The sequence below is a fragment of the Pagrus major genome, chromosome 1 (genome assembly GCF_040436345.1).
Source record: "Pagrus major chromosome 1, Pma_NU_1.0".
NCBI lineage: Eukaryota > Metazoa > Chordata > Actinopteri > Spariformes > Sparidae > Pagrus > Pagrus major.
In genome coordinates, this window is record NC_133215.1 from 8,254,707 (window position 1) to 8,271,834 (window position 17,128).

General features: G+C 39.4%; 2 protein-coding genes across 2 annotated transcripts; both read left to right on the top strand.

Annotated features, from left to right (window-relative positions):
• The first annotated feature begins 1,172 nt into the window (after window positions 1-1,172).
• Window positions 1,173-7,021, top strand: ears2 (glutamyl-tRNA synthetase 2, mitochondrial). The gene is made up of 10 exons (XM_073475685.1): window positions 1,173-1,526; window positions 2,267-2,422; window positions 2,840-3,029; window positions 3,168-3,318; window positions 3,433-3,754; window positions 3,925-4,033; window positions 4,501-4,654; window positions 4,768-4,898; window positions 4,992-5,127; window positions 6,734-7,021. Exons 1-10 carry the CDS (start codon window positions 1,382-1,384, stop codon window positions 6,827-6,829), a joined length of 1,590 nt encoding a protein of 529 aa, XP_073331786.1. The 5' UTR covers window positions 1,173-1,381; the 3' UTR covers window positions 6,830-7,021.
• A 1,176-nt stretch (window positions 7,022-8,197) lies between these two features.
• Window positions 8,198-16,295, top strand: LOC141004184 (ADP-ribosylation factor-binding protein GGA1-like). The gene is made up of 16 exons (XM_073475684.1): window positions 8,198-8,294; window positions 9,559-9,643; window positions 10,108-10,183; window positions 10,864-10,962; window positions 12,002-12,125; window positions 12,232-12,332; window positions 12,413-12,493; window positions 12,594-12,731; window positions 13,107-13,320; window positions 13,430-13,606; window positions 13,692-13,759; window positions 13,844-13,956; window positions 14,064-14,224; window positions 14,362-14,531; window positions 14,847-14,957; window positions 15,343-16,295. The coding sequence occupies exons 1-16, from the start codon at window positions 8,243-8,245 to the stop codon at window positions 15,460-15,462; spliced, it is 1,890 nt and encodes a 629-aa protein (XP_073331785.1). The 5' UTR covers window positions 8,198-8,242; the 3' UTR covers window positions 15,463-16,295.
• The last annotated feature ends 833 nt before the right edge of the window (window positions 16,296-17,128 follow it).

Genomic DNA, 17,128 nt, shown 5'->3' on the forward strand with positions numbered 1-17,128 from the left:
ATTTTACTATTCATGATATCAATGAGGTGATAATACAAACTCAGAAATGTGTATCTTTTCCACAACTGAATAAACAAGCTGTGGGTGGCAGGTAGCTAGAAAGGTGGCAGGGTCCGCCACATATAAACAAAGTAAAACAGTATGAAACTGTGTTGTCCTTTAAGGTCAGTTTGTTTATTCAGTTTTATTCAATCATGAAAACAAAGAGAGTTTGTTTAGTTTGTTTCGGCATTAAAAAAGTACTTTTATATTAAAGGAAAAAGATAGACGTGTTGGATGTTACGGCTACAACAAAACAAACAGCTGACTACCTTGTGACCAACGACACACAAAGAAGGGCACCTTACCTGACGACAAGTTTGCAAAAGGAAATTATTTTTCCATAACACAGTGGGTCTAGTCAAGGTGGTGTCTCCTGCTGCCACCTATTGTCAGTAATGCAAATTAAATTTCAAAATGCTGGAATTAAGGATTTTGCTATAATATTGCGAGAGGGCAATAGGACAACATATACAGTGCGGTGATATGTCTGGTTATATTAGACTATTATGGACATTGCAGCAATAAGCAAGACTGTTTAATGGCAAGATGCATTGTATACAATTTTTTGCATCAATGTGATGAAATACCTTGATTTGTCTTATTGTCTTACTATTACTTCCACAAATATTATTTCAATTGATGTCATAGAAAACTGACTATACTACAAAACAGTACATATCATTATAGCAATATAAAACTACATATACAGTGGTTATGATGAACATGTCAAGAGGCACATGTGCTCTGAGTTTTGTCATTTCAAAACCAAAACATGACTTTCTCTGATCCACACTCTGAAGTTAAATACATTCAGGCTTCAAGTGGTTGTCCAGTAATTTACCTCCAGTGTATTTCCATGACGTTGGCGCTCTCAAAGGATTAAAATGGTCATAAATTATGCGTAATTTTTTTAATATATATTTTTCATTTAATTTGTCAAAGCCATATATCCTGACTTTCAGACTCAAGTATGTGTGTAGCTTAAAAAAAACGCCGGATTTTTAGGAGTAAAGTCGCTTCAGTTCCCTTTTAGACCTCATAGTGGAGGAAGAAGAAGTTACAAGCTCCGCCGCTTGGGGGCAGTGTGCGCTTTGAGGATGCTAAGTTCGACTTCCGGTTGTGTTTCCACGAAGAAGAGCGCTTCTGCCCGGTCTTGAATGATGTTTGACCCAAACAAGCTCCGCACTCACATGTCAGGGACGACTTTTATTATAGCTTTTCGTGTTACTGTCATGCTGTCGTCTGTTAAAATGCAGTTTAATTAATCGCCGTAACCGGTACGAAGCCTGAGTGGTGCTAAGCTAGTTAGCTTGCTAGCTAGGCGGCTGTAAAACTTGATATGAAGCTGTTAACCCAGAGATGTTTCCAGTGTCTGACTGCGGTCAGACACAGACGGGTTAACATCGACCTGAATATCCACCTCATGAGATGCTGCTCCACGGTTCAGGGCGAAGTGAGGGTCAGGTTTGGACCCAGTCCGACAGGTAAGGTCCTCACTAAAATACATAGTGTGAAAATGTCCTGTAAGGTTACAACAGAGGCATAACAAGGAACTGTTTACAGAGACCAGAAGTTTTCCACCAGAGATCAACAAACCAAAAACACCTCATTTTCATCTTTGGAGTCATGTTTTGATCAATAATCATTAAAATGCCTGATGAAAATATTGGTTTGTGTGCGTCACTAATATGTGTAGCACACTGATCCATATTATATCTATCAGTCATTTGTCCAAAGTCTCTGGATTACAGTCCATCTAGTCAAGTTGCTGCATGCACCTGTTTGTTCCAGTTTGCCTTCTGCAGCACAGAAGTAGAAATAAGATAAAATAAAATAGTAGTTATGTTCACAACATACATACAAAAGTAGTGTTTTGACCTGGTTTTGTAGATTTCATCCACATTTTTTGCTTGAAAAGCTTTGTGTAATCCATAGACTACATATTGGCATTTGAGTCGAGACATTTCAAAGACCCTCCTTCAGTATGCAGTCCTTTGCAGCTTTTAATGTTTTTATAAGATAATGGCTTTTTTTCAATAGCTTCCATGTCAACCAATGCCAAATTAAGACACACCTCTTTTGATTACATTTTACTATGTGTAATAAAATCCAATAAAAAGAAAAAGTGTGTCCTATGTGACCTGTGTAGTGATACAATTCGGCAGAAATGTTTTGGCTTATTCTGTAGTCTGATGTTCTGACATTATATTGTTCTGTGCTACAGGCTTCCTACACCTCGGAGGCCTCCGAACTGCTCTCTACAATTACATCTTTGCCAAGAAGTACGGCGGCTCGTTCATCCTGCGACTGGAGGACACTGATCAGAGCCGGGTGGTACCAGGAGCTGCAGAGTCCATAGAGGACATGCTGGAGTGGGCCGGTAAGAAACACTGGACTAAAGTCATGTGGTTTGTCACAGTTATTGGGTTATTGAGTTTGATATACTTGAAGCAAAATGAGAAAATTATATCTGTATAAAATGTTTTTATTATTATAGAACTTTATTTTTTCGAGACATGGCAATCAATTATAAGCTATCACAGCTAAACAAAGAACAACATAATCACTTCTGTGGTTGTAATAATTTTCAGAGTAATTGATTGTTACAATAACAATGAGAAGATAATGTAGCAGGGAGGATGAACAATGTCAGAGTAGGGAAAAAAATAGATAAAAAGAGGGAGAAATAAAATTGATGAAAAGAAGCAGGAATGAAAATTAATAAAATGTTAAGTTGTAATGGTTTATTAAGTTTCCACTTTCTGAGAATTGCACCTAAGCTCATTTTCACCTCCAGGTATTCCTCCAGATGAGAGTCCTCGTCGAGGTGGCTCGGTGGGTCCCTACATGCAGTCTCAGAGACTCGACCTCTACAGTCGGATAGCCGAGCAGCTTGTGGAGAGTAATCACGCCTACTACTGTTTCTGCAGCTCTCAGAGACTTGAACTGCTCAAAAAAGAGGCCTTAAGGACCGGACAGACACCTAGGTAGCTAGATAACATCATGCACATAGGGCTTACAGTTTCACCTTATCATATACTCACAGACTTTAAGATGATATACAACCAGGCTTCAGGATGTTTTTGTCAGATTGAAAGCATTCGGCGGTGTATCTCTCTCTCCAGGTATGATAACAGGTGTAGTCATCTTCGGGCCGAGCAGGCCCAGGAGAAACTGGCTCAGGGAGTGCCACATGTGATCAGGTTTCGTCTGGAAGAAGGTGCCAAGCCTTTTCAGGATCTCATCTTTGGATTGAATCATCATGAGGTGGCCCAGGTCAGATTTGTAGTGATTTCACTCTCTGTTTCACTGAGGTTCACGCTTAATGATGTAAGTTAGAGCACGATGTCTGAGGGGATTAACAGAGTTGCCTCTGCCCTCTTTGTTCAGGTAGAGGGGGACCCTGTAATCATGAAAGCAGACGGTTTTCCCACCTATCACCTCGCTAACATAGTGGATGATCATTACATGAGGATCAGTCATGTACTGCGGGGGTCCGAGTGGCTCATCTCAACCTCTAAACATCTACTCATGTACCGTGCTCTTGGATGGCAGCCACCAACCTTCGGGCATTTGCCGCTTCTGATGAACAAGGATGGCAGCAAACTGTCCAAAAGGCAGGGGGACATATTCATTCAGAGCTTCCAGACAGATGGAGTCCTGCCAGAGGCTCTGCTGGATATCACAACCCACTGTGGATCTGGATTCAACAGTGAGTGATCGGGGAGGGAATAAAACCATGTGATGTGAGGAAACTGCATGTAATTGCACAGCAATTTACATCTTGAAACAGTGATTTGCAAATTGAAGAAAAGGATGTTTGAAGGATTGATAGGGGGAACGACCACATTCTTTTATTAAATTATTTATGTTGCTTTACAGCCACTCGAGTTGGGAGGAGGATAGATGAACTGATCTCTGAGTTTAATCCCTTAAAGATCACGACACATTCTGCTCTGTTAGACCTAGAAAAACTACCAGAGGTCACCAGGTAAGTCAGAACTCTGTTTCTCTCTCTCTTTTGTTCTACATTGTTATGTTTCTCTTAATAACAGGACATGTTACATGCCAGTTTAATCCATACAAAACCAAAGTGTTAAAACATCATGTTATGGATTTACAGGAGGTTATGTGCTTGACGTATTCTTGCCAGCGACTTCTTCTTGTCTTACCAGCTTCATGAGGTTGCCAGGCTACCAGCAGAGACTACAGGAAGTCACTGCGGCAGCTAAAAAATACCCCCCCCCCCCCAAACCACAAAGTATAATTTTTACAGTTTGGTTTGTGAGAAACTCGGGTTAGCTGTGTGTGGTAGCTGGCTCTTGTAGCTTCATATTCACCAGACAGACAACATGTTTTTTATTCTGGTATCTCAGCAGCCCCATAGGAGTGCTAGAATCACTGCTCTTTGTTACAAGATCATGGTTCGTTTATCAGTAATGTCTATTATTGTTTCAGAATCCACCTGATGCACCGTATTGAAGATGAAGAGCAGTGTCGTTTGCTAATCAAAGATCTGCAGGAACAGATCAAGCAGGCCTTCACAGCAGAGATCCAGGATACAGAAGTACTGCATGAGGATTATATCAGGCGGGTGCTTCAGTTTCGTAAGGTAACCATAACGGCACACTTTCTAATATGTATTCAGATCATGTTACCACGTAGTCATACCATATTTTCAACAAGCCCTCTTGAGTAATACTGAAACTCTTCTCTTCTCTACAGGGTCACATATCTTCCCTTAAGGAGCTTGTAAGTCCTGCTTACTCTTACTTGTGGGTGCGACCTTCCCTCTCTCACCAGCAGGTGGCAGCGCTCACCGCAGACGCCCAGCACATAGCTTCATTAGTGCTGAAGTATGTATTATTAACAACTGCATGTTTCGCTGTACATTTCAGCTACACTGTTTTAGCGGCATTATGAACGTTTCTGTGTCTGTTTTGTTATAGATTAGTAGCTGAGCGAGGTGAGGAGCTGGCAGTGGATCACCTCAATAAAGATCTGAAGACTCTGGCCAAGCAGACTAAAGCCACGAAATACAGAGAAGTGATGAAGCTGTTACGGCTGGCTCTCAGTGGTCTGCAGGTACCTAAAGACATCGTGTTGCAAACACTACACAGTTTCCTGCCTGGTATTGGTCTAAGAGATGTGGTAACTTCAAACTAACTTTAACCCAGAGCTTCACCAGCAGCTGTTTGTGTGTTAAGTCGTTCCTCACACATCAGCTGAGGTGACTGATCACAAAGGATGTTTGGAGTAGTGCTGCATAGGTTAAAAAAACCAAAACGTTGTATACAGCTTTTTGTGGTTTAAAAGAGGGAGCTGTGTGAAGTGATGTCACATTGGGGCTGAAGACTACAGGTTTCAAAATGAAAAACTATCTGGTTTGTTGCTTGAGGCTGGCAGCTCAAGTCTAAATTATGCTTTGTTCACATGCTCCTCGGGTGGCACGCTGTTCTCCCAACTTCTGATGACGAGTTGTTTTGCATTTTATCACTCAGAGTGCCTAAACAACATGTTGACTGCTGTTTCCAGTATTGAGTATACGAGTATACAAGGAAGGAACAAGGAAGAGCAAAGGAAACAATACACTGACTACACAATACATGACTTTCGTCCGCCGTGTTTCAGCGTCATATGACATAAACTCGTCAACTCGTGTACCAAAAAATCTTCGACTTTCTGAGTTGTTCGGACTTGAGGGGGCATTCGCGTAGATTTTTCCAGTCGGAAAAACATTTTTCAGCACATGAAGGCACTGTTAGATGCTCAGCTGTGTTTAAGTTGCATTGTGGGTAATGTAGTCACCAGGTTTTGACAATTAAAGACAAACTTTTGCCGATTTTCAACCAGAATTATAACAATCAAACAATGTGGGTAGTATATGCAAATGAAGAAAGGCAATTTCCAGCTGTGTTGCCTGCACCCAGAGCTCCCTACTTGTTGTGACTAAAAAAAATCTTGTTTGGTAGATGCTAGTCATAGTGAAAGTCATGTAGTCTGCACTGGGTTTTTGCAGAGGTGGTCTTTAGTTTAGTGTTCATTGCTTTTGCATAAAACTGCTGCAGGAAACCCTTCCTTAACTGTATTTCTATATATTTTTATGATATTTTCTTTTAAATTCAGCCATATTAATCACAAGAGATTGCAGTTTTGTCCACTACCCACAACATCCTCTTATCATGATCAAAGATAAAAGAACGCTTGTGAATTTAGTCGCTCATCATACTTTCCCAGCATAAGATTGAAGGACATCGGACTAATATTAATATGTTTTTCTGACCTCAAGAACACCACCTGCACTATAATATTTTAAGACCATTTTGACTTTCAGAGGAACTAGTACTCGTACTTTTTATACTTGTAATTTTCATTTCTGCATTTTTATTCTTTAAATTGTATCTTTAAAACGCCACCTCAGCAAATGCCATCACTTTTGTCAGTAGTCATCAAAAAAGACCCGTGCTGGACTGATATGATTGCACGTGTTCTCTAATCACAGCATGATTAAGCTAAAACTCTTAAATAGCACATTTAAAATGATAGTAATGACTAAAACCTACAGTGAGTCATACACAGTTACCCTGCAAAAATGAAAAGAGGAAGTAGAGTCTGATTGCTTTTCACAGAGGTCTATTTTCTTGCTGTCTAGTTTGACCGCACTGACCCTCTCTTCTCCTCTGACCTGCAGCAAGGGCCCAGTGTTGCTGAGATGATGGTGTGCTTGGGGCCTGCAGAGATCAACCATCGATTCCAGAAACTTGTTCAGCTCTCAGAGACTAGTTAACGACTGGACAGACTGTTTCCTTACAGACTGATGGAGACAGGAGCTGCTGTATGTTGGGAGATCCGAGCAACGACCCGGTGATTCTGGAGTCAAAGCTACCTGGGACACATTTAAAATGAACTGCACCCCAGTGATACAAGTTAAACAATACTTGAATTATTATGAATGTTTTATAAAAGAGATGAAACCTCATGTTTGTTTTCTTCACACGTCTATCACTGATAGACTTCACAGCTGACTCAAACAGGGTGAGGATGGGAAGTACCTTGGTATTTTTATGCAAATGTTCTTAAGAAAATTGCTCTTAACGAACATTAACAGACAGATGTTTTTTTCATTCACAAGAAAAACATGAAGTAGTCATGGGTGACAAACACTTATCCTTCAACGTCAGTCATGCTGAAAGAGAGACACAAAAGCATTACACTAAGTAGAGTTCAATACATTTGAGATAAGTGTTGCTAATCAATTATTTTGATTGATGAGTAGCTCTTTTTAATTCAATCATTTCCATGAGGATGGGAAGCTTTAATGTTCAACCAGCTACAATAGTAAAATGCTTCTTTCACATGAATGCAGCAATACTAAGAATTCAATAACAATGCAACACTCGTAGGATCATATGCTTTTCTTTTACATGTAATGGAGTACTCTTAGATCATTACAATGGTACTTTTACTGTAGTGTCGAGAGTATTTTTAGTGTGTGAAACTACTTCAAAATATTGTTTTTACTTAAGCAAAGTATAATTTACCACTGTTGGCTTATAAAGGCATAAAATGCAAATGCAAGTGTAACGCAACTAGTGATTTTGCTTAAATTGTACTAATTGTACAAGTCCTTATGTAAAAATAGCAACTCCAAACTGTAGAAATACTCCTTAGGAAGTACGTAAAGCTGAAAGAATACAAGTATTTTTAGCAATTCAAAAATTAAAGGTGCACTATGTAGACATTTTAATCAGAAGACAAAGATCTTCATTGACTTAACAAACTTTTGTTTAACTCTTTTCATTTTCGTGACTGAATAAACAGGAAAAAACAAAACACAATCACATACTGTTTTACTTTGTTTACATTTGGCGGACCCTGCCACCTTTCTAGCTTCAAACTCTTCTGGGGACCTTATTTTCCCCTGGGAACAGCTTGTATTATTACCTCATTAATATTGTAAATGTAAAAACTACACAGTGCCTCTTTAATGTGTAGTTCAGGGCCCCTGTCACTCTGTCCTCTTTGTGCTGATGCAGAGGGGGTGTGTCGGTCAGAGATGGGCTGGTGTGTGTGTCAGCGGTGTGACTGACGGGGCGTGAGTGTCACATGTCGTCGCTGGCAGAGACAGTTTGACACCTACGCTTCCTTCAGACACACGCGCTCACAGCAGCGACTACACACATCTGGAAACTGCAGGCGAATGACAGCAATGGCGACCGGAGACAGCCAGCCAACTTTGGAGTCGTTGCTCAGTATGTATACGGTGTTATTGTTGTTGTTGTTGTTTACAGCCCGCTAGCTAACATCTCATCACTCTTTGCGTCGCGGATTTGTTTGCCGGCGTCAGTCGGACTTGTTAGACGTCACATTTGCGAGTTTAATTCTGCATGTGTGTGTTTATTCGTTAACTTTTTAATACGTGAGTTTTTGTCATCGTGCAGAAAGTTAAACAGGAAGTTAGTGGGACCGAGCGCGTGCCCCCGCGAGCGCCGTGTTATGTGCGCGCTCCTACGGTGGTGCGCGCGCACCGTGGCATAAAAATGATACCAAGGTTTTTTTTTTAGCTTAAAATCAACAGTTGTTGGTTGTTTTTGGGAGTTTATCCGAGTAAAAATAGAGAAAGCACGAAGGATGGATTTGAAAATACACTGGAAACTAAACAAGTAAGCAGTAACATGTACTTCTATAGCTAAATATGACAGCTAGATGTGTTGCAAATACTTTTCTGTTCAGTTAAAGGGGCACTGTGTAGTTTTGGAGGAGACTATTTGGAGAGAAGAAGTGGCAGGGTCCGCCACATATAAACAAAGTAAACAAGTATGAATTGTGCTGTCCTTTAAGGTCAGTTTGTTTACTCAGTTTATTCAGTCATGACAACAAAGAGTCCACTTACTTGGTTTTAAAATCAGTCAGTGAAGATTTTTCTCCTTAAAGGAATTAAAACTAGCCTACGAGTAACGTCACTGTTGTGAAAGCCTCTTTACCAAAATGTTGGCTTGTTTCCTTCATATGAGTTCAAGTTTCATATCCTCTTTACTTTTTAAAAACTATAAAGATAATGTCGAAGTGCTTGCTTTCAAGATGGCTCACCATTAAAAATATATTTTTGCCTCCCAAAACTGCAATCTGTGGTGAGTTTATCATCTGTATCTTCAAAGTAAATAGTAATAGTCAGCCAAAACGGGCCTGTTATCTTAGAATAGCAGTGACCGTGTATATGTTGTAGTAATCGCGAATATCGGTATCGGCATCGGTCCAAGAAACTGCATATCAGTCTGGCTCTATAATAAAAACCCATACAGACATAGTGTATATAGTACTCGAATATACAGTAGTTACTCTTCACACCTTAAAAGAATACTTAGTACAACGTAGGCAGTGTTTCTCTGTGTTGTGCATATCTTTCCTTTATTTTCACTTTCTTACTAAGTTGTGAAATGTCTTGCATATATTTTGTGTAATTGTGGCACATTATTAAAATAGTTTCTGGATGTTTCTCTGGTGTAATTCTTTCAGGCCAGGCCACAGACCCAAATAATCAGGAGGACAGATGGGACTGCATCCAGGGCTTTTACGAGCTTGTCAACCAAGAGACCGATGGGTAAAGCCGAACACAATCTTTGCACCTCCTTATTTTTATCTACATTAAGAGCTCGCACACAACCCTGCATGGATTCGCAGATCATCTTCTGGGTCTGAACCTGAGCTGAAGTTTTCAATTTTCTTCAGAAGTTACTTCAGTGCAGATGTGGTGTTTGAGAAAGAGTTGCTTCACATCCATGTTGCAGTCACAGCCTCACAGTTACACCATGGTGTAAGACGGAGGAGAGACTCTGCTACACCTTTCCCCCTTTTGACCTTTATCAATATTAATATAATAGCATTTTCCAAATGTAATTTAATGTAAATTTATAGCCAGCTTGGTTTTGGCATTGGCATCAATTTCTCTTAGTTTTACTCAAGCATGACAATGTGTGGAAGCTTTGTGAATAATACTTCTTTTACTTCAAGTTTAGTCTCCTCAGGCATTTTAATGTGATTTAAAACTTAATTTTCTGCTTTCAGCCCACAGGTAGCCATTCGTATTCTTTCCCATAAAATCCAGTCGCCACAGGAGAAAGAGGCTCTGCAGGCTCTGACTGTAAGACATCAGCTTCTTCATCTCTACACATAATACACAGATTATACACAGTTTATTTCTATTTGTTGTTGAATATACAGTACATTCATCTGTGAAGTTCCCAGTAGTAAGAAGTTACTAATTGTACCCTATTTTCATATTTAAAATGTTGTTTTGTTCATTCTTTAACAAGCAAGCTGTGAGAAGAAGCCAAATCTCTCTCATTTGGTGTCTATGTGGACATGTAGTAGTACTCAGTTGTTTTAATTTAAAGGCAGTTATCATGTGTTATACTCGGTATTTATCAGATTATCTTTAAAGGTACAGACCATTCTTTAAGAAACAAATGTCTTTGTTTCCACCCTGGGTGTGGGTGGTTCTGTGAATATCTGTGACTAACTTTTATCACATGGCCCAAGTTAATCTGCATCAAAATCTGCTGTGAAGACACAGTGTTTGTCATCCTTACATAAAAGAGAGCTGCTGTGTTTCACAATTAAATGAAACTCAGAGAAGCTTCTGGAGGTTCATGTGCCTCATATCATGTGACATTTAAAAGAGGTTAACCACGACCACGTAGTGACAAATCTGTTCTCTCTCTGCTTTGTGTTGCATGAGAAGACAAGACCTCCTTTCTTTCATTTTCAGTTGTAGAAAATGTTTCTGTTGGTTATGATTTTTTATAATTTGGTGCTTTCCAGGTCCTTGAGGCGTGTATGAACAACTGTGGAAAAAGGTTTCACAGCGAGGCTGCCAAGTTTCGTTTTCTCAATGAGCTCATCAAGGTCTTAACACCAAAGGTACGACCAATCATAGAGGCAGAGGTGTCCTTTTAAACTCTCTTTTTTTTTAATGTTTTTTAATTTTTTTAAAGTTTGCATTTGTGCATATACCAATCCCATTTCATTGCGCTTTGTATAAAATATAAAATCAAAGTAATGAATTGTGTGAGCCTGAGTACTTACACTTAAAGTAAGTGATAGCACATGTCTTGCAAAATAGAAATCTTTCTTCTTACAATTGACTTCACCAGCAACGCTTTGACTGATTAGGTTTCATCAGGCCATACTTGTCTAAATGATCTCACTTTGTGTGTTTTTATATTTGAGACGTGTGTGTGTGCGTGTGCAGTTTCTGTATAATAGAGACCCAAATAACAAAGTGCTTCACATCAGGCAGCTACTAAAATCAGCAGATTGTGAAGTCAATTATAAAACCTAATCAAATATATTAGATTGTGTAATAGAATCGAGCAAATTTCTTCCAATAATATCAGACAAAATTAGATAAAAGAAGACAATTCAAGTGAAATCGCAAGTGAAAAGTTTAATGTCTGAAAAATTGGTTTTGAGAGAAAAGGAACAAAATGGCAACGATAACCACAAAGCTAAAGCTCCAAACCTCAAAAATACATTTACAAATGATCAAAGATAATGTACATGGATATGTTTCATATCAATACATATACATAGCTAAATAAAATGGAGCCAAGTATAATAGAAAAATACGGATCAAACAATTATGTTTACATCACACAATAGGAACACATATGTCAAAGGATATATACATGTCCTACAATAGCAAACTACAAAAAGATTTATAATATGAAAATAGTTACTAAAATTATAGGTTAAAAACAGTGAAGATAGGCTAATGCTGTCTAAGAATCTCATTTTGAAAAGTAGAATAATCCAATTTTACCGTACATAGTGCCAACATTACTTCAAGTGTTTAGATTTGAATAAAAACAAAACAAAATCTGTTATAACGTCTAATAAAAGAAACTAAAAGTTTCTCTGTGAGTAGTGACACTGATCTGATTGATCTTTTTCTGAGCAGTATTTTGGCGCCTGGACTCCACAGAAAGTTAAAGACAGAGTGACGGAGGTCCTCTACGGCTGGACTCTTTGGCTTAAAGAAGAACCAAAGATTCAAGAAGCCTACCGCATGCTCAAGAAACAAGGTCTGGATGCAACACGCACATGACAGCAAACCTTCTTCATTCTGTGCTCAGAAGATTATATTCTTGTCAGAAGAATAAAACCATCTTCTTCTTTTTGTTGTTGTAGGTATTGTGAAGAAAGATCCCAAACTACCAGAAACGGTAATAATGGCGCCTCCACCACAAAGAACAGCAGACTCTGTTTTTGACCAGGAGGACAAGGCCACGGTGTGTATTTGTGTTTAATAGGACATCTTTTAAAATAATGTCAAGTTTCCTCCTGCTAAAATGTGCCTCTGTGTCATCAGCTGTTAGCCAGATTATTGAAAAGTGCCCGACCTGAAGACCTGGAAACTGCCAACAGACTCATTAAAAGCACAATCAAAGAGGTGAGGAGGGCTGTGGAGGTAAAGGTCATCTTTGCAATGCTTGCATTTGTAATTCTGTGAATTTGGTATTCATTTTTGTGTGTGTGTTTTTATGTTTTAGGAGCAGGAAAAGGCAGAGAAAGTGTCAAAGCGTGAATCGACTCTGCAGGAGGTGGAGAGCAGCACCAAACAGCTCAGAGATCTACTGGAGCAGCACACAATCACTGGGACCTCGTTACAGCCGAATGGTGATGTGAAGGTGTGTTGGACACTATACAGTCATTCATGGTTTTAGAGGCTGGTGTGGAAGTCCTGTGATTGTTTTCTTTCCATCGCCCTCTGCTGGCCTACCGCAAATGTGCTGAGGCTTCATTCACTGTCCATCTTCTCAGTAAAACTGCTTATAATTGGCAATCCTTTCACATTGCCAGTGGGCGAGTTTGCCTTTCTGTGTTTTCTCCCCTTGTGTGGTGGAAAAACTGGGAACAGTAAAAAGCAGCAGATCATAAACATCATCAGACAACATCCAGAAGAAGTTAAACTTGTTTTAAAAAGTCTTTATCAATAATATTCTGGATTAGACACATAGTTTTTTTCCAGCGCTGATAACTGAAGTTTCCCTCTTTTGCTGCAGACCGTGTACGAGCGCTGTGACCGACTGAGGCCCACCTTGTTCCGCCTGGCAAGTGACACGATGGACGACGACGCAGCTCTGCAACAGATCCTGGCCGCTAACGACGAGCTAACCCTCGTAGTGAATGCCTACAAAGAAAAAGTGGGGAGCAAGGAGTGTAATGGTGGAAGAGAAAGAAGCAGAAGTGAGGAAGAAAGGGAGGGCAAAAACAAAGGTTGGCCTTTTTTTCTCTGCTAGCAGTCCCTGTAGAGAACACCTTAACCTTGTGTTTGGCTCTGCTCTGTTCTGCTTGTATTTGATCCCGTTTCTTCTTGTTCCTCCAGCTCCGAGGAGTCCCAGAGAGATTAAAAGCTACCACCTCATCGACCTGTCAGCACTGGACTCTCCACAGACGCACAGAAAAACTGATTCACCACTGTCCTTCGAATCCTCTTCGCCCATGTTTTCCTCTCTTTTGGAAAGTTTTGGCCCCGTAGCTGACAAGGACTTTATTGAATTAGGTGTGCCTGCATTGTACCTTTTTCTAGTTTGTTCTCTCTGATGGTGATGTTTTCATAATGTAATGATGGTGTCATGTAATTACAGAGTTGGATAATGGGGTCTCAAAACAGACTCAAGAGACGTCGAGGTCGTATTATGAGGAACTGCTGCAGGTGAGGCTCAGACAGGAAGTTAAAGGTTTAAACGAGATTTTTATTTTTAAGAATGTTTAAAAGAGTTTATCCTTTCCTTTTCAGCTTAATGGAGACATTCAGATGAAGAATCCTGAGCAGAACGGAGGGAATGGCCTGGTATTGAGAGCTCGTGGATGTGGTGGGAGCAGTACGACATCAAATGGGACGAACATTTGGTAAGGATGGAGACTCTTAAAATCCTAAATGGCATTCAGTACATCAGGCCCTGTTGTATACACTGCTTTGAATGATGACTTTGACTGAATGACTTTTCCCCCGTCAGGCCACTCCCTCACGATCAACAGTTTACAGGGTCTGAATCAACATTCAAAGCACAGAAACAGCTCAGTGAAGTGCCGGGCTCTCCAGTGAAATTAGAGGAGAACTCATTCTCCCCTCAAGTCCTGAAAAACATCTTCGTTCCAATGGAGACCATCAAACCCAGTATGTTTCCAAAGGCTGGAAATAAAGTTGTTACTTTTAGTTATTACTTTTCTGCTTCACTATCTTTCCTCTGTTATGTGTTCACTGCCTTCTGGATATCCTGTCTGAAGGTCTGTTATTTTCTTGTTTGTTCGTAGGTAACCTTGAGCCGATCACTGTGTTCGATCAGGGCGGGATCCACGTCTCTCTTCATTTTGCAAAAGACTCTCCGCCGGGTCATCCAGGTGTTGCTGTAGTCGTCATCTCCACTGTGAACACATCTACCCTTTGTGTGAAAGACTTAATGTTTCAAGCTGCTGTTCCAAAGGTAAATTATTCCAAACACATCTTCAGAACCGCGACTTTGACGTCTCCTAGATTGAATAATTAACAGATATCAATCATGCAAATAGTTTGTCTGTTTGCGGTCTTGTAGTCTTGTAAATTTAGTCTGTTGCACTCTTTCACATTCTTCTAACTGCAGAAATAATCCATGAAAATGTACATTTATTTAGTTTATATCAGTTATGTTGTTTAAGAGCATCATGTTACTGGCGCCCCCCTCCTGGAGCCAGGCGTCCACTTCACATTTCTGTGTTTTCCGTTGATGAGTTGAACAATCAGTTTATTTCCTCTCCTACAGACCATGTTAGTGAAACTTCAGCCAGCCTCAGGGACAAACCTACCTCCTTACAACCCTCTCCTGCCTCCACCTGCCGTCTCCCAGGTCCTCATATTGGCTAATCCTCAGCAGGTGAGTTTGGGTAGTGTGGTTAATTTACACTATCATGTTACTCATTACATTTCAGTGTGTTTTATTTTATTTTGTTTTAATTTATTGTGGTACAGTTTTGTCTTAATTTACTTTTGACTTGGTGGAAGACATTCTCAGATATTTTACTTAAGTTAAAGTAGTAATACCAAAATGTAGAGACCTTCATTAGTTATATAAGTTATGAATAATGTCTTTTATATTGGATTATAACCATCAATGCATGAATGTGTTCATAGCTGTATTTTTGTAGCTGGTACCCAGAGCAGCATGTGGCGAATATTAATTTGCATTTTATTATTTATTCACTTTCCCCATTTGTCTAATTTTCCCTGAAGAATCTGACACATTTCCCTCTTTCTTTTAGCGGAAGGTGCGTCTACGCTTCAAGTTGACACTGACACATGGAGACCAACAGCTGGACGAAACCGGAGAGATCGACAACTTTCCTGACTGGAACTCTTTGATTGGCCACCAAAGAATTTAAAGACATATTTGTGTTATTTTAAAAATAACAAAAACTCTGGACCTGGTCTGCACATGACCTGACAACTAGAGTGAACCCAGTGAGAAAGAAAAACTTGCAGTTGATCCTCATGAGGTAAACAAACACCACGACAAACATATAGAGTCTATATTATCTGAAAGATCCTTTTCTGAATTTTAGAACAGTAGCAGGTATGACGCAAACCAAGAAATGATCTCAGAAAGATTGATATTACTCTTAAAAGGATAAACTCTATTTCTATAACTGTTCAGGTGGGTTTGGTACCTCCATGAATGTACCTGATTCAGGTATTCAGTATTCTGCTGTTGTCTCAATGTGCTGTTTTTGCAATTGCTGCCTCCTGATTGTCGTTTGATAAAACTGTTTGTGCACTGTACCCATGCGTATGCTGACATGTAGCTGGTTACATGTCTGCATATGAAATGCGGTATTTATTTACTCTTGTGACATTAAAAATTCCCAAAGTGCCTTAACATAGAAGATGTTTTAATACGTATTTATTTTGAGAATGAGGCTGCCTTAAGTAATTTATGTGTGCATGTGAGAAACTTTATTTTCCAGATCAGCGTTCACTGATTAGCAGTTTTTTACTTTGAAGCTTTATAATTTGAGCCCAGAGAAACAAATCCAGTGCAACTTAACCTGCTTAATCATCTTTCATCTCAACTCATCTTCAGATGTACACAAGGTCAAAACAGGATGTCTTCAAGCCAATTTTAGTGTTTTTCTTTGAATGCTTGTCTGCCTATCGTCTGTCAGTCAGCGTGTTGATCTGCCATGTGTCATCAATAAATACAAATGCAATCTGTATCACAACAAAGCTCAAATTCTCTGTCTCACCTCAAAAACAACTAAAGGTTTTATGGTAATATAATGACCCTTATTATTAGAAGAGATTATGATAATTAAGACAAGAAGGGCTGCAACTATCATTTATTATTAATAGATTTTTCTCAAACCATTAAATGAAGATACACATTTAGGAACGATTAAAGCCCCCCCCCCCCCCCAGTGATCATCCTGCAACGGGTAGTAAAACAAGCTTCAGCTATCGTTCTAGTCAGCTCACGACTTTCTGTTTAAAGAGACGATGACGGTCAGTGATACGTCTGACTATAGACTAAAGAGTGAAGCGCTACAGAGGGAGTAAAAGAAGCAAACAGTTCAGTAAAACTTTGTTCCAGAGCTGCAACGAAAGATTATTTTAATTAACGATTAATCGTTAAATCCTTTTTTTTAAAAAAAGTTTACTATAAGTTCTTAGAGAGTTGAAACCTGCTGAAACCTGAGGAAGAGATTTTTAATTAAGATACTGAAGATTATATGAGCGTCAAAATAAGTGCCGATTATTGTGTCTACTTCCATTGGTTTGAAATTTCCTTTTAATTTCTTGGAAGTTTTCTTGGACATTACTTCGCACTACCCAAATAGAAAATATACATTTCCTGGAACAAATGCTCCAAAACAGCACGGATTGATTACTTGTAATTTTATCTTTTCATGCATGTCAAATTGTATCTTGCCTGTAGACAAATTGCACGTTTGCATGTAATGTGCAAAAAGTGACACTAGATAACAGCAACAAATAATTGCAAGTGTATCTATTGAATACCGTCTGTTTGCCCTATCTATAGTATGAAATTGC

Excerpts from the sequence above, each read along its gene's own strand:
- ears2 (XM_073475685.1), top strand. The coding sequence starts at position 1,382 with ATGAAGCTGTTAACCCAGAGATGTTTCCAGTGTCTGACTGCGGTCAGA. Across the intron at positions 3,030-3,167 it reads AGGACCGGACAGACACCTAG|GTATGATAACAGGTGTAGTC; the intron begins GTAGCTAGATAA and ends CTCTCTCTCCAG. Across the intron at positions 5,128-6,733 it reads TGGCTCTCAGTGGTCTGCAG|CAAGGGCCCAGTGTTGCTGA; the intron begins GTACCTAAAGAC and ends TCTGACCTGCAG.
- LOC141004184 (XM_073475684.1), top strand. The coding sequence starts at position 8,243 with ATGACAGCAATGGCGACCGGAGACAGCCAGCCAACTTTGGAGTCGTTG. Across the intron at positions 10,963-12,001 it reads TCAAGGTCTTAACACCAAAG|TATTTTGGCGCCTGGACTCC; the intron begins GTACGACCAATC and ends TTTTCTGAGCAG. Across the intron at positions 13,321-13,429 it reads AAGGGAGGGCAAAAACAAAG|CTCCGAGGAGTCCCAGAGAG; the intron begins GTTGGCCTTTTT and ends TTGTTCCTCCAG.